We start from the raw sequence: 18,376 nt of genomic DNA on the forward strand, positions 1-18,376 counted from the left end.
TGTGTAACCTCTTAAAGGGACAGATTATATCAGCGTTTGTTTTATCGTATTTTTTAATAAGTGTATGTTACAATCTGTGCTTAAGGCCCTGTCTCGGAGTGTGCTGTGTGGCGGTGCGCAATGGACAGCTACAACACTGAGGCGCGCCGACCCGAAATTACAATTAGTTATGTAAAAAATTACATTCATGTAATTTTGTCAATTTTTTTCTAAAATGGATTACTTGGCTTGCGATGAAATATATCATGTAAATTTCAAAATCATGTTCTATATAAGTATTCGTCATAAAATGAATTCAAAGTGTCAAAAATGGATTGGATTTTTTTCTATCGAGCGAAGTTATTTAAATTGTGTATCGATCGTTCAAAATGGATACCTACTATTAAACTCCACCATATATTTTTACTTTTAGGAACGATGACAAAAAATGGAAAGGAAAAATGTACTTTTTTGGAGTTTGGCATAGTACAGGTCCTTAACACACGGTGTCGAATCTAATCTAAAAGATGCAGGTTTTCTTTTAAAGTTGCTTTTACACTCGGCACAGCTCATATTATTTTTGCTTATAGTAAATGCAAGAGGAATTATAGTCGTGTATAACAAAATTGTTATTCGTGGTTCTTTTTGTTCATAATTAAGATTTAAGACTGGGCGTTAATAACGTAATATAAATTGACTGAATTTATAACAAAGCAATGTTTAAAATATTTTATTTGCTTTTATATTACATGTGTTCCCAGAACTACGCTTGATTAATCTGACATAATGTAATATCTTAAGATAAAGAACCAATTTAAATTATCACAAGTAATTGTGAGGATATAATTTAGCATTTGTTTACCCATTAAAAGGATACATAATTGTGTTAACTGTGTGTTTGTATGCGCCATCACGTATCATATTGCTCACAAATTACCATAATGTCTAGATCTTAATTATGCAACTAGATAACGAGCTAAGATCTTCTGTAATTATCTTGAATACATTTCTACATAACACAGAATCAAGGTTTCTTTTGATTTACATAAAGACCTTTCATATTATAATAGTAGTTGATACAAGGTATGAATAATTCTGTCCCAAGCTATATAATATATATAAGTATTAAAAATATATTTTAACACTAATCCAACAATTCTCGCACGAACACATACTGTAACACCAGCAGATATTAAGCTTTCATAACGGTTACATCAAATTTATACATTTTGGACTTATACATACTTATAATAAACTTACACTGAATAACGCATATAATTAATATCAGATGGTCGGGGTTCAAAAACGTTCTATACAATAAAGGAATATAGGAAGTTAGGTCCTTGTACTTTTCCAACGCCTTACGCAACGCATAATTTCCGATTCTGCACGGTTTTAGATGGGTTTTAAAAGTGACTAATGCTAATTAATCCAAAATTACTTACAGATGATCCTGCCTTTTGAAGGCCTTTGCACAAGTGATACACACATATTTGCGTTCGTCGCTGTGCGTTAACTTATGTTTAGCTAACGCCGATGCGTTTCCAAATACTTTATTGCATACCTGAAAAGAAACAAAAATATATAAGAAAACTTTTCAAAAAGAGAATTCATTGAACTGTGTGAGATTTTTGCTCCGTCCCCTACTGGACTTACATTTTACAATTTTTGTCTATGTACTATAAATTGCAATGTTACATTTTCGTGTCTATTTATTCTATTCTTTTTTATTTAAAAAAATTTTATCTGTGAAAGAATTAAAAGACATTTCTATAAATATAACTTTTAGATAATTGTATGAATACGTGAACGTATCTTGTATTTGTGATGTGTCTGTAATGTTTTATTATTGATAAAGAAATAAACAAATCTCCCTGATGATTTAGCTTGCACAAGACAAGGGGTAGTGGAAGAAATTGTGCGATTACAACATGACTTTTAGAATGAAGAGATAATTATGTACTATAAATTGTATACGTAAAGAAGAAGAGAACATTGCTGACTGCTGTTTTTAAGTCGACTGACACGACCTTTTTAAAAGCTGTTAGCTTTGTGCTGAACTCTCAAGAAAGAGAAATGTCAAATATCATTTATTAATACAAGTACACTTATTAAAGTCAATAAAAAATGTAATAAACTTATCGAATATAATTGTGAAATGAAAACAATATATTTGTGTGCATCCTATTTAAAATGTATACAAATTATGTCTGCTTAGTCAGACAAGTAGGTCATATGAGAGCTCATTAGTATGACCAAATATAACTTTTGAAAGGCTCTATTGTGCATTATGAATTGAGCCAAACGCAACATATATAATATTATATAATTGTATTAATATGACAATTATGCAGACGTAACGCGACTGAAGCATGCTTAATTTAGTTTTCTATTCATCTAATACGATGTCCTTCATAAGCATTGTGTAAGATTTCTCGAGTCTCTTGTGTATTGTTTTGAGTCAGAATTGGGTTGTATTAATTAAGGATACTTTATCCGATGTCTTATAAGTACTTTCCAATTTCTTAGGGTTAATTAATGGGTGAACTTGACTTAGCAACAATAACAAATATACTACTGTATATAGTAAGGGTCTGTTAAAGTACCAAATAGCTATGCAACACATAAATTATTTGGAAGATAAAAGTTTCGAATAAGAAACTTTGCGTTTCATGACGAATAGCGCTATCTGACAGTCGTGAAACGCAACAAACACTAGTTTATCCTACCAATAAGTAATGAATATAGCTTATTTGGAACTTATCCGGACATTGTGAAACAGGTCCTAAGTCTGTAAATACAATACAATATGGAATAAAAGTTGTTTAAGTTTATTAAGCGGGTTTTTATTTGTCATAGAATGAAGTATACCTATTACTATACGTACTAGTATACGATACGACTAATTTCTGTGAGATAATGATGATGTCTAGGTAGTAAAGCCGTCTAATTGGTGGTCTTCGTAGTACCTAGTACACGGAGATTCATGTTAGACACGAAAGATCAATAACCTTTCTGTAGTTTGTTATAAACAATTTTTATTGCCATGAGAATTTATTGGTGTTAATGATATATGAAAATGAGGTTCTAACTTCTTATATTTTCGATTGAATTATTGCACCTCAGTCTATTTTGAATAATGATTTAATGAATGTATCATTTCTCCATACATATGTTTGCCGCCCTAACAAATTCAATGTCGCAAGAAATATACTAAAATAGAATGTAATTGGAATATAGAGCTACCATTTTGGATCTACGATAAATACATACACAATGGATATTTCCTAAGGGACGTGTGTTAGGCTCAAACCTCCGGGTCCCATACAACATCCATCTAACATAATAGACGTATAAAATGTGTTATAGTTTCCCGATACAGGATATGTAGGCCTATCGCAAACCACATCTATATTTATGGTACAATATATTCTACTTTTATTAGATAAATTTTAAATAATAAAGTGGTCGGTCAATCGAAATAGTGGTCACTGAAAAACCACATAAAATTGCAATATAATGAGTAAATACTTAAATCAAAGCTCATTAATCTAATGCACTTAAAATCGAGATTTATCTGTTCTAAAATTATTCAAATTAGACATTGGACAATCCTTATTATAATAAAAGAATTATTCGTATAACTTGACATTTAGTTGAAAGTACGTCCACGCTGTAAAAAAAATGACGTATTGTTTCTATTGTTCTAAGCAACACGTAAAAATATTTTTGTTTTATTACTATTTAAATTAAGAATAAAACAATTATTGTTTAAATTAAGAATAAAACAAAAAGAGATAGTCAAAGTACGTTTAATTGCTTGAATATCATTAATGGAATTTTTTGATGCACTATTTCCATGCAGTATAATTTTATAAGGTTGAACTTCGCTTGCTGCATACCAAAAGTTATAGCCCAGTAAAGCTTTACCACAGTGAAATTTTACGGAACACCGCTGAGTAAACGTATGCAAATGGGGACTTTATGTCTTCATCACTTTATACGAATTTCCGCAAGCGTGTGATCAAATAAATATCTGCCGGTTCACGTTTGCATTTTATAAAATGGTTGTATGACCTAATTCTTTAGTGGCCTACATCGCGGCAATGTACAGAACGCAGTCACTTGTCACTTTTAAATTTCGTTGACATTATACGCTGTGTTTTGTTTCTACAATTATTTTCCGAATTTGAAAATGCAGTTTTACGAATAATATGTGAAATAACACATATTTAAAAAAAACTTTAGGTTTTTAGAAAGAAAGGATCTTTTAGTACATTTGCAAAACTGCATACGTGTAGTGTCTTCTAGGATAATTAATAGTACCTGGATTACCGGTATTTTTTATTTTTATGAATTGTGTTTTTTGGAAAATATATTAAGGTACGAATTACATACCAATAAAATAATGAAATATGACTAGTATTTTTCGATCTTACCGACAGAATAAAATGACCTTTTTTAGAAATTATTCCTAGCTAGATAGATTTATCGCCCCCGAAACCCCCCGTATACTTAATTTCATGAAAATCGTTGGAGCCTATTCCGAGATTCCAATTATTATAGATATACAAGAATTTTTACCTTTTTTTTACTTTTATAAAGATATAAGATAAAGATTTCATATAATATAATCCTAAATGTATGTTTATAACGCAGGTACTCATCCTGTATGAAAATATATAAGACAGTGCTAGCGTACAATTTGTTAATCTTCCTCATACACGGGTATAGTAATATAGAAACAAAGGCTTCGTTGAAACGAATGCAATTTTAAAATAACATTTTTATCTTTGATCTTAATTACTGAATACGCAAAGGCATACGACAAAGAAATGTAATATTAACAATGAAAAACCTAGAAAAATATTCAAAGAGGATTCCATTTGTTGTATTACCTGCGTCCCTGTCATAGCACGTTACAAATAAAACGTCAGGATTTCTGGATCACGGGATCCATTTTTCCTCTGTCACATTTCCACTGGAAAATATGAGATGGCATAAAAGGATCATTGTCAGAGCCGCACTTACGTTTAAGCTTGGAGACTGAGTACCGCGCACGCATCAAATTCTATTGATATATTAATCCTTAAGCTTTTCCTACCAATTTTGACATTATATTTTGATTAGTGGATTCTTTGGTAGATAAAAAATAGGTTATACACATACTTTTTAGCTTATTCTATAAATATTCTCTTTTCGACTGTTTGAAAGTAGACAAAACAGTTCAAACTATGATTTTTAGTGTCCGATTTATTTCCGATGATTTTGAAACTTGACTTTGTATATTTTTATTTTATTTTATGATAGCGGTTCTTGTATATATCCTATATAACTGTGATATATAATATGTTATAACAGTTCATGATAAATTATAAATATATTCCTATTTATAGTTTTATTTACAACTTCTACTGCGATTGGTTTTGTGAAAAGAATATTATGAATGCAGAAAATCCTTTCGTAAGCACTTTCGCAGAAGTATAAACGGCACTATTGTGAAAGCGAAATTAGCAACGGGTTTTGTTATATATTAAGTATATTAGAGAAATAAGATAACTACCGGGGGTCATCCCTGAGAGATACGACCTCCAACAATTCAAAATTCGAGCGTACTCCTTCCTTAAAGGTCGGCAACGCACCCACTAAAAATGGGTGTCTATTAGCTGCGATGACTGCCTTTTAGGGCGTCTCGCAGGATCGTTTGCGGGTATTATATATAAAAAAAAGATGTAGTCTCATTATTGAGTGAAGCATTCATTAGCTTGTTTTTTGTAAATATGTTTGTACGGCAAATAAACAAACTTATTCCATATAAAATACTCTATCTTCCTGTTATAAATCTGTTTGATGTAATCTTAAAATCCCATTTGGAACATAAAAGACAAAAAACCTGTGCACTCAGCCTCAGGATTACCATATAAAATTCTGTCTAGCTAATGCCACGTCAGTTTTGTTAAGGGGCTAAATAAGGCATAAAAGAGAATGTTTGGATTTGCATCGTGATTTTCCTTTGGGATTTTGATCGATCGTAATTTCAAAAAGATTAATGTAATATTTGTATAAGCAAAAATATTGCTTCGAACTAGATATATTTGAAACATATCTGTTTATAACAATAATTGTCATTATGTTATACGTATTAATTGTTATTAACTTTAATAATATTCGGTTCAGAAACAAAATACTTTACAACTACGTGGTAATATGACCTATATTTTTTGACCAAGATTTTTAATACCTAAATTCCTTTTTGCATACGTCAATGTATACTTAATATTCATGGGACAGAATAAATATTACTTCTGCATATCATTGATAATATTTCTTTTCATAGTGACATGTCACAATCGATTTAAGACGTGCCAGCCTTCTGCCTGCCAACTTTATTTTTCTTTAAACCTTACAAGAAAGTACGCAAATAAAATATAATATTTTAACAGAATCAGGTTCGATCCTGTTACCCGCAGTTACGCTTACATTTAGTAGTCACTTAACTACTAGACCCTTACTATATTTAAAGTAAATACAACTCAAAGGGAAATGAATAAATCCGATGGGTGTATGTATCCCTTGAAAATCGAATAAATTATTCTCAATATCTTCAATTTATTTGCGCTTTATTTCCCTTCGCGGATAGACTATTAAGAATGAAGGTAATACGGGTGGCAGTATACGTCTTCTATGCATTATATTCTGTTAATATTAATAACCAGCCTTAGAGCTATCAATTATATAAATAAGTTGATCTACTATTGCACAGACTGTAAATAAATAAAAAAACTGATTTTATGGGCGTAAGGTGGAAATTAGTTCCCCTAATATACAAACTTTAACGTTGCTTTGTTTGTTTTGCATAAGACACTTCCGATAATTTAGAAATTATAATGAGTCCTAAAATTTCTCTCTTTTAAATGTAAAGGCCTTTGCGTACACAGCTTCAGTTTAATTCCATGATTTCTGTCAATCGACACATTAAAACAAGTGGATATGAATACTAACCAAATAACTTTAATATAGAATCATGAAATACATAACATTAAAAAATATAAGATAAAAAGGCACTATTTAGGTTGTTTTATGAAATCGCATCTGTTTTTCCTTTTCATTCCTGTATAAATAAACAGATTTTCATAACAAACAAAAGAAGTTTCCCTCAATATCATCTGCTTATTTGTACGATAACATTTCTACGAACTAACAAAGGCTTCTACAATTATTGATTCAGAGCATTGATATATATTTGACATCTTAATAAGATTAGACCTGCCATTTATCATGTTACTAATATTGTTATCAACTGACGTAATCCTGCTTGAGGCGGATCAGGCAATAAACCTTTAATAGTAATTATATATTAATAAAGGAATACTCGTATCGATTAACAGGGACATTGTTTAAGGAAAGGTAGTTTCCATGGCAACTGATTTTTATTTATAGAACAAGGGGCAGACGGGCACAAGGCTTAACTGTTAAGTGTAATACCAGAGGCCTGGCGAGTGCTTTGAAGGCCTTTTAAGAATTGGTACGCTCTTTTCTTGAAGGAAAGTCGAATCGGTTCGGATATACTTCAGTGGGCTGTTTCCACATAGCGTTGGTGTGAGGCAAGTTTTTGCCTTACAAGACGCTCAGTTGTGAAATGACGGACGTGGAGGTAATTTTGGTGCTAAATAAAGTTTTTAGCATAGATAGGGAACATACGCTATGTGTAGGCAAATACTTGTAAATGCGTCTTAAGAAAAATTTTATAGTGTCTTCTACATTTAAGATGAACCCATAGTTTATCTAAAACGACAGAACAGACTGACCGGAAAACTACTAAGACTAACGATATGTGTAATCTTATATCTTGAAACGAGCAATTCTTGTATATATATAATTGGAATCTCGGAATCGGCTCCAACGATTTTCATGAAATTTAGTATACGGGGAGTTTCGGGGGCGATAAATCGATCTAGCTAAGAATCATTTCTAGAAAAATGTTATTTTATTCGTGTTTTATCAACTTAAACATAAACTTACTATTTTACTTTTTTTGTAAGATCTAAAAATATTATTCATATTTCATCATTTTATTAGTATGTAATTCGTACTGAAATATAATTGCCAAAAAACAACAAGGTGTAAAAAAAAATACCGAGCAAGGCTCGGTCATCCAGGTACTTATATTTAGAGAAATAATATTATATAACAATGTAATGGCACCGTGAAGAGACTTGGGAGCGAATGAAAATAGCAAACAAATGTTTTTGAGTATAATCTTTGTCTGGATTATTGTGTTCATAATGGCCATTTGTGATGATGATAAATAGTAATTAAATTCAGTAATAACAAACAAGTCTCTTCGACTAATCGTTGTGCAAAAATTGGATAAAGCTTTCACTTTTGGTGTTGCATTGTTATGATAAATGAAATATCGTGTGATTGATTCAGAGAAAATAGTTAAATTGACTGCACATACTATGGAAAATTGGAAAAAAAATGGAAAAATTATCACAAGGAATAGGGACAAGTGGAAGAATTTAGAGGATGCCTTCACTCCGTCGGTGGTCGAGTACTTGTGAAAACATCAATGAATTGGACTTAGTGTAACTTTAGTGTACTCGAATAAAGGCTATTTTTAGTTATTTATACAATGGAAAATCATCTGTAACAGCTATTTTTCCGTAATTATTTATTTCTCTCGCTCAGAACAAATATTGTCTTACACATGTTTACGCAGATTACCCCTCCCCTGTAACATACCCTATATCTTATTTAGCGAGCAATAATCGTCGACATTCGGACGAAATCTTCTCTTATTTTTCCATGTACTAACTCCTGACGTGGCGTTATTCGTGTTTTCTACTTTATTTTGGTTACGTCGTCACTATTACTTAGGCATTCGCGATATAAAACTAGTTAATTATCTACATTAGTCTGTGATGCTATCAATAAAAGATGTCTTATGTCTTTGTTATAGATATGAAGACCAAATATCTATTATTTTCGTAGGATATACTCTTTATACCATCTGACTATTATCAATAGCTACTGACAAGAATCTCAAACAAAAAAAGTTGACTATCACAGAGAAGAGGCGAAGTGGTCCGCTGTGCTGTCGGGTTCGCTAATCATAAATATTCTATTTTACTTTTAGACCACCCCTAGTAAGTATTGGAAATTTGATTCTCTATCGCCCCTGTTTTCCTAATTTCATAGTCAATAAAGCAGACCAAAGCATTGCTTGTTAAGCAAACACAGTTAGAAACTGATACATAAGCTGCACTATAAACTCTGTCTAAATAAGCGATTCACTATCTTGGCTTAACTGAGTTGGCTGTGAACACAGCTTACTTTGGTTGCCTTAATACAAAATATATGGAATAGCATTTTAGGTTAACTCATCAATGGAATGTATATTTTGTAAATTACCTTTGTTTATTAAATATATATGAATAACGCAATTTAAAACCTATTAAAATGGTAGTAACTAATATCTCGAAATACAGTTAGACTATGAACTGTTAAAACATTTATTTATTTTAAAGATTTTTTTTAATTTAAAGAACTGTTCAATATTAATTTGTGACAACTCGTCTCTGGCCTGTCTTAGAGGCTTTTGCATTCGAATCCCGTTAGTGCAGGAATCATTCTTAATAAATATTTAACAGCATATTATATGAAGTCAAAAAATCTAGAATTTATTGGACGTAACAAGTAACAGACCTTACATATGTGAACCTTATGAAGGTAAACCGTAGCATAATATTTCAACGTAAGCTCGCTGTGTCATAAAGTACCACTGCATTTTGCATATCACAGAACACTCGTTTTAAAAAATATACTTTCATATACTGAGTGACTTAAAATACAGAGTACTTCGGAGAAATGGTTTATTATTATACTTAGTGGAAATGCCATACCTAGACATCAGAGATTTTCTGTGTCCATTTATAGCCGGTGTTTTCTAATTTCTAGTGCCCTACAAAACTGAAACATTAATTGATCTTTTGACTACTTTATAACATTAAGGGTCTGTTTCACAATGTCCGGATAATTTCCAAATAAGCTATTTATTACTTATTTATTACTATTTTATTGATAGGATAAACAGTATTTTTGCGTTTCACGACTGTCAGATAGCGGAACTTTTATCTTTCGAATAATTTATGTGTTGCACAGCTATTTGGTACTTTATCCATACATTGTGAAACAGGCCCTGATTGTAATAAATACTTAATTATCATATGAATAAAAAATAAATCAGTGTCATTACAACCTCTTTAGATCTAAGCCTCAGATTTCTGAATCTGTTTCATGATCATTTTAAATCTCATCAGTCTTCAGTGCCTGACACACGTCGTCGACTTTTTGGGTCTAAGACATGTCGGTTTCCTCACGATGTTTTCCTTTACCGTTCGAGAGAAAGTTACATGCTCAATCAGAAAAAAAGGCACACCCGGGGATCGAACCTACGACCTCAGGGATGTGAGTCACACGCTGAAGCCACTAGGGCAACACTGCTCATATGAATATTTTTTCAGTTTTTTCCTGTAAAAGTATTATGATGCAATTTTTAATTAAATCTTTAAATACTATTTCTCAACTATACAGGTGATGTAAAAAGCCAAAGCATATAAAATTGTTACCCAAAACTCTGCTTGTTATCCGATTCAGAGTATCCAAAAATTACGAATAGAGGCTCTTTCAATTCTATTGAACCCAGTCACGGTCATTTCTGCTGAATAAGGCGTCACCCTCACTTCAGTCGTTACAAGTGTCATTATTTATATAACGTTCCATTCTCATTGTTTAACTAACCGTAGCCCATCATAAAGCTGCCCTTTTTCTTTTACGGTCACTTGAATTATTGAGAAAATAATAGAAATTATTCTTTATTTTTGTTAAAACTAAGATTGGATTACAATTTCGTCCGTGTACCGACTATAATGAAATCTCGTGATCTTCACAAGAGGAACTGATGGTGATGAAAAACAATGTGGCGAATTTGAACTGGTATTGAAATTATTTGACTTAGGGTCCTTCGAAAAAGAGCGTACAAATTCTTAAAAGGCCGGCAACGCACTCGCGAGTCCTCTAGCATCGAGAGTGTCCGAGCCTCCTACCCGTTTGCCCGCTAATCTATAAAAAAAAATTGCATTTCGTTTGATGATTATAATTATCAAACGAAATGCAATAGTACTATAGTTTCTACCCACACCAATGTGTGGGTAGAAACTATAGTCATCAGATTTTACTTTTTTTTGTAACAGTTCAGTAATTTTAATATTCGCATATTTTCAACCATTTTAAAATCAAGATAAGTATTAACATTGACATAGCTCTATAGTCATTGGAATGTGTCAAATAAATCCGACAGCTACTAGATTGGATCAAGTTTACCTTTTTATAAAAACAACGGCGGGATAATGGGGATTATATAGGGCTGAAGAGGCCAAGAGCCGTGCGTGCGTCAGAGTTGTGGGGATAAGCGTCTATGGCTTTGTTATAGTCCTTTCTATAGAAATTGCTTTGATTGTCTACGAATTCATCTTATCTCACCTTTATCAATCAAAGCTGAGCGTTAATAGGTGCTTACAGATGTATTTGTTTAGCTTACGTATGTATTGTGCTTACTTCGGATCTTTCAAGCTTTTCGTAGTTAAGTGAAGGAAACTATCAGTGATCATACTTTACCGGTTTGGTAGATTTATGTGTGTTATTTAAATTGAAATGTTATTAATTATTATTAGTTGATATTTTACGTGATCAATGGAGCGAGTTCACACATACTATTTAATATATCGAATATACATAACATACAGAGTCTAATAATCTCCGGAAGCTTACATGTTTCTTCTAGAAAAAAACGATCAAAGCGTACCTATCTAGGATCACTTAGACACAAAATCTAGAGATAGAACTGCATGTATGACAAACTTATGTTGAATAAAATATGTAACACTAAATAATTATTTATTTATACTTTAACATATTTAACATAAAAAGGTTACATTAGTTACTAGGCAATGGGCAGCCTTATCGCTAACCGGAAATTTCTTCCAGACAACCCTAATGTGGAACAATACAAAAAAGAAACACGACAGAGGGAAAAAACAGAGGGAGAAGTACAAGAAGTGCATAATTTATTAACAAAAAGAATCTCAAAATAACATGCAACTATAACTGAAATTAAATAAAGTCAAAAGAAGACCTTTCCTCCACTTCGATTTTGTTTCCTTTGAAGTAGAAACTCTTGGGTCATCGGGTTCAAGTGCACTGACGCTAATTAAAGATTTAAGTTGCCACCTGGTAGATAGTATCGCTGACCCCAGAGCTGAACTTTCCTCGCTCAACGAATACTAAGCATCGTAATACAGCGAGGAAGTGTTGCCAGCGTTAAAAGTATACTGCCACAGAGACCAAACTTTTTAATTTATTTTTATTTTATTTTTATTAATTTTTAAATATTTTTATTATTACTGTGTAAAAAATAAATACTGTATATTCGTGTGTTCGTTAAATATGCAACTAAAATTAATCAAACATTTATTTATTTAAATAAAACCTAAATCGTAAAATGTTACCTTTCAAAAAGTTAAACATTATAATTCTATTAAACCACAAACTGTAGCCATATAGAGAATGGCTGTAGTAAACTTTAATGCCTGTGGTAGGATTACCTGAAGTGGTTTCTGTCTTGGGAGCAATTGCGTGCTTAATACAGACTGTTTTTATTGTTTCTTATTTCCATTTGCGAGCATAAGAATTTATGTAACTCAACTAGGTACATCCGACATGAACATTTTTATTTTGGTTGCTTAATGTTTTTATGAGTAAGAATGATTAAGAGTGAGTTTTTAAATAAAAAAAGGGCGTGCGTACAAAGTATACAACCAAACTTCTTTGTAAATTAATTATTACTAAGGTAAAAGCCCCAATTATGATCATGTACCAATATATGATCACTCCATGTATTTGTATATCTATGTTCACATTGTTTCGTGCTAATGATAATATAAATTAATAAAAATTTGCATCCACTGCACAAGACGTTATACGACAGAATTTCTACTTCCAATTAACCAATAGCGTGTATTTTTTCGCGATCTCTCTCGCTCTCTCTTTCTCACTATAGCTCTCTCTCACCTCTCGCTCCATAGCAGTGTGCGTGATGCGACGTTCGCTCTTTCTCATTCTCTCTCAATCGCTCAATCTATTTTCTTCGATAAAAACTTGGCACTTGATGGGATGCTAATATTATTATTACTGTGTTTAATCAGTAAAAGGTTACCCTCGTGTGCCTTAAGAAAATTCACTTTGAAAAGTTGCAGCCTCTTCTCTCAACAAGCTTCTTTTTTAAATTTAATACAAAAAACTCATGTTGTATTACCAGTTATTCTCTTCCGTTTCACGTTCTTTATTCAACTTTGAAACAACGCCCTTATTGATTGACAGTAAGTATGAATTAACATCAATGAATAAAATATATAGTTTTACAATGTCAATTTTAATTTTTTCCTTACTAAATAAGCTATATTTAAATAAACACCAAAAAAGCATTGAGGGTTTATACCTTGGTGCCTAAGAGTCCCTCTTATAAGATTTTAATTGTGTAGGCAAAACATACCTAAATGAAATCCTATATCAAAACAACTATAATACAAAGGGATAGTAGGCTTTGTATAAAACCATTGTTTATGATTATTTGAACACATCTACGATATCGTGTTAACATTGGTTATATAAATTGTTTGACTTCATTATCTCTTTGTTACTGAAAACCAATAGCGAATAAAGAACTAATTTTTAACTTAGAAATATATATAGCGACATCTACATTCTGTGGTTACAATCAATGCGATGACGTCATACCCTGAAACGCCCTAATAAAGTTGATCCGGCCACTAAGAATATACAATACAATACATATATATATTTTCATAATTCTTAAAAGGCCGGTAACGCACTCGCGAGCCCTTGGGCATCGAGTATCCATGGGCGGCGGTATCACTTCATCAGGTGAGCCTCCAGCCCGTTTGCCCTCAGTTCTATAAAAAAGTCAACTTCTCGTCCTTAGCCACTGATGCCTTCAGGCCGGGCAGTCAGTGGTTTAGACCGTTTCATCTTCCACATACACATGTATTGTAAAAGTAAATAGAAATATATAAATTACATTTTATATATTTTATGAAGGCTTATCACCGGTTGGCATACACCCAAAAGTGGACGAAGCCAGCCTTGCAATCTCAACTACAGTTTACTTTCATGAAACACTCTGTTACGGATATTATTGAATTCGAAAAGCTAAAAAGAACATTCTTGTAATTTCACTTATACAAACTGTTCATTGAACTTTATAGTTTGTTCTTATTTAACAAGATTTGCAGTATTGCAAAATCGCCTATAAATAGCCTATCGCTGTAATAATATTAAAACGAGATTTTGACATTCTATTTTTGAATGTACATTTAAATCTGTACCCGCATATTTTAAAATAAACGATTTTTTTACACAAAATTAAATTTTAATTATATAAAAATTAATAAAAAGGTTTCTTTCTTGAATTAGTATTTGGTCAGCCATATCATTACACTTTCCTCTATCATTTCCTGACCTTGCCTGCGTCTGCTGTGCCTACAACAAACTTGTGGCTATAGGCCTCTCTGCTTAAAGTGTAGCAATATTCGAAGAAGAAAAATTTACTCACTTATAATTACCAAATCCATAATATAATTTAAACAAAAATCATTAGATTTAATTGCTTAATTAATTATTAGTATGAAAGGGGTCGAGACGAGGGTCGGCCAAGAACCAGAGACATCAATACCCGTTAATTGGCAAGGACCATCAAGGCTATTAGCTAGACGAGCCAATTAGCGATACGAATCTCATTTGATTCGCTCATATCCGTGATTATAACTCGCATAAATACTGTTTGAATGGCGATTTATTGGTTTAATTTTTGCGTTAATCTGAGTATAATAAACTCGTTATCGTGTTTGATAACCGCTTAACTTACTTTATACGATATTTTTAAAAATGGAATAATATTGGGGAATATGAAAGTGTACGTGTTATTCACTCCTTTTAATACACTATACAAGTGCTGCTTAATACATTATTTGTGAAGGTATTCATACAGATTGATACGGATAGAGGTGCATCTGGTTTATTTATTTTGTTGATACAAAGTGTATGTATCGTAATCTTATTGAATTCAGATCTAGGTTTTATGCATTGTAACCGTATGTTATTTTATTACACTAAGGGTCTGTTTCACAATGGATAAAGTACCAAATAGCTATGCAACATATAAATTATTCGAAAAGTTAAGTAAGTTTATTAAAGTTAAGTAAAGTTATATAAGTTAAGTAAGGTTATAAAGTTTCAAATAAGATACGTCGCGATTTATGACGAATACCGCTATTTGATAGTCGTGAAACGCAAAAATATTGTTTATCCTACCAATAAGTACTAAATAGCTTATTTGGAACTTATCCGGACATTGTGAAACAGACCCTAAGGGTTTATTGGTGCCTCAAGGAGTATACTACAGTATAAACTAAAAAGTTACGAGAAGCAATTCAACATGTATAAACATATAATGTAGTAGATATTGAGTTAACAACAATGTTTTAATTTTAAATAAAAATTAAAAACTCATTACTCCTCTCATAAAAGAGGATGCAATTTTCCAGTCCGGATAATTTTAACACGGTTAATATAACCATGCAATTGAGTTTCATGACTTTGGGCGCGGGTACGAAAATATCGCCTTACGATGTGAAATAATTTAGTGAGAAAACGCAGAAAGATATCGAAACCATAAACGTGAAATGTCAGCTTCAAAATACTTTAGTTTACGTCTTGAACTGCAGGTTAATTGTGATAATTAAATCTTTGTGATAATTAAATTTGAGTGAATTTTTAGCTCTGTACAAACATTTTATACTTTTACTTGGGTAATTAGTAAGATAATAATTATATATTTAAACAAAACGCAACATGTCAATTATGGTTCCAATGTGCGAGTTACTAAAACTTATTTTACATGTTGCGTTTTGCTAAGAACTACGTAGTTATTTCAAAAAATAATAAATATCCTATCATAATCTTACTAACGCAGTTACACAGAAGGTGTTAGAAAAGAAATTCCATAAAGGCGTATTGTGCTTAGAATAAAACATAGGCATGCCTTCGATTACAGCATTTGTTAGTTAAAACTTTGGTGACAGAAATATAGTTGTGACAGATTTTATCTATCGCTAGTACTTACGCTGAGCTCTGGGGTAGATTTCAATTATTTTAGGTACATAGAGCATGATTAAAACTATCTAACATCTCATCAATAAAAGTTGAGTAAGCTAACCGTGCTAAGCTAAAAAGAACTAACATCTAATAAAAAAAGTTATGTAAGCTATAATAATAAAAGTTACTTATGTGTAAATATATGAATATCTGAATGTGTGTAAGTGCCACAATACAATAATACACACGCACAATAATTTACACTTTGTATTTGAGAGTATGGCTGAGAGTTGATATAAGTCGTATTTAAATTCCACATATCAATGTTCACAGCAATAAACTACTATTGATTTCTCTAACGAGCTACTTTCTGAGTTGAAATATTTTCCGGCGAAGGTTATGTATCACCGGGTAGAAAGGGGTGTGCCACCCTTTGTTTACATCGGACTGACCTACATACGATTCGCTCATCTTTTCACAAGTCAACCTTCGAGTTGCTATTGAACGTGTTAATAAATTTTTTGAGAACCCGTATTTTTAGAAAATAATTAGTGCTGTTCAATTTTCGCCGATTAGTATTTATTTTACGCCAAGAATATAACATAACTTATATAAGAATTAAAACTAAAAAGATTAGTTAGAAGGGCGTAATAATATATCATATTATCATCGGTCAATCCAATCGAAGGCAGGGCATAATCGATTCGTCTTTAATTTTATTTCTCACTGCATTATAAAAAAAAAATATATTATTTTACTCACCGCGTCCATTACGCAGAGTAGTCCTTCAATTACCCGTAAAAAAATCGTTTTACAAACGCCTACACCTGTGTCTATTTTTTGGCTTAGGACTTAACTAATACCAGTCGATAAATATGTTTCGGCTATATTACAATACTGTTACTGGAAATATTTAAGAAGATTTGATTGTGTTATTATTAATTTACTTTGATAAAGGATTACAGTAACTAATAGTCCCTGAAAAGGTTCTGTGGACGTTGGTTGAGATTTGTTTGGGGTAATATAAATATCTCCGTCTCTGTAATGGTTTGGGGATGAAATATCGATTTGGTTCTTCATGTTGGCTATTAGAACGGTCTTTACTACGCAATGACTACGTGGAAAGATTTTTCATTATAATTCTATACTATAACCACTAACATCTTTTTAGTTGTTATCGCATAAGACATATATCTTAGATAAAAAATGATTTCTTTGCTTAGGCTCATCAACTTTTTAAAGTACTTAAGTTGTCTAGACGAAACGAAATTATTCCTGTAACACTAGCAGTATTCACTGAATTATTTATTCCGTTCGATGCCTTCTGACGAAGTTCGCGGCGTCATTTTGAAAACTAGGTGCTAATTCCAAATGACTACTTTCCTTGATTGCTTTCATACTATGAACTTCGAGGTGTTTATAGATAAGGTAAGGTTCTTACTAAGGGTGTAATAGAACAGCTTCCGAAATGGATAACGATCTTTAACGACGTTTACGAGCGGTCTTAAACATTTTCCAATTTCACATTTACTTAATGGTTGCCGCAATTTTAACCTCTTTGGGTATATTACCTCCTTGATGGACATATTTACTCTATTCAGTGCTGGCTGATTAGATAAAAAAAATATGAGTGCCGCGAAGTTTGACATTTTTAAATCTACACTGAGATCTTTGCAGCGGTCATTGAAAACTTACGGTTATAGTTTAGAATCCTAGGCTTTCATAGGATTCTTAATTTTGATTTGGAATAACGATAAACTTGGGTATTTTGATTAAATATAGGTACTATGTAATAAATAATATATCGACAGTCTTTGTGCGGACAATACAAATAGAAGCAATCAGCAGTGTATCGGTCGTTACCAAACGGAAACTAACCAGGAAGTAAGTCACGTGACGTCATACCCCCCGCAGCTTTCATTTTCCCTTATTGATTGTGCCGCGTTCAAGAAATACGTTGTTCATTAAAAAATAATGAAACCGGAAATTGATTTAGCGAAAGAGAATTTCCAAATAGGTTCACTTTGTAATTTATAATCGAGTTTTACAAAATTATTACTGCGGTGAAGTCCTTTGGGATAAGTACTTAGCATATTGAAGTATGAACTTAAAAGTAAAAGGTATTATGTTATTGTATTACAAAAAGGTTGATCTTAATAATATT

At 31.9% G+C, this 18,376-nt stretch overlaps 1 protein-coding gene across 7 annotated transcripts in view; it reads right to left on the bottom strand.

Moving 5' to 3' along the window:
* LOC110994315 overlaps window positions 1–18,376 on the bottom strand; it is a 195,111-nt gene that overhangs the window by 31,840 nt on the left and 144,895 nt on the right. For all 7 annotated transcript variants that reach the window (XM_022260877.2, XM_022260876.2, XM_022260875.2 and 4 more), the window contains one exon: window positions 1,425–1,543. In XM_022260877.2, coding sequence (XP_022116569.2) covers window positions 1,425–1,543 — 119 coding nt within the window. The remainder of the gene's footprint in view (window positions 1–1,424; window positions 1,544–18,376) is intronic.

Source organism: Pieris rapae, chromosome 11 (assembly GCF_905147795.1).
Source record: "Pieris rapae chromosome 11, ilPieRapa1.1, whole genome shotgun sequence".
Classification (NCBI taxonomy): domain Eukaryota; kingdom Metazoa; phylum Arthropoda; class Insecta; order Lepidoptera; family Pieridae; genus Pieris; species Pieris rapae.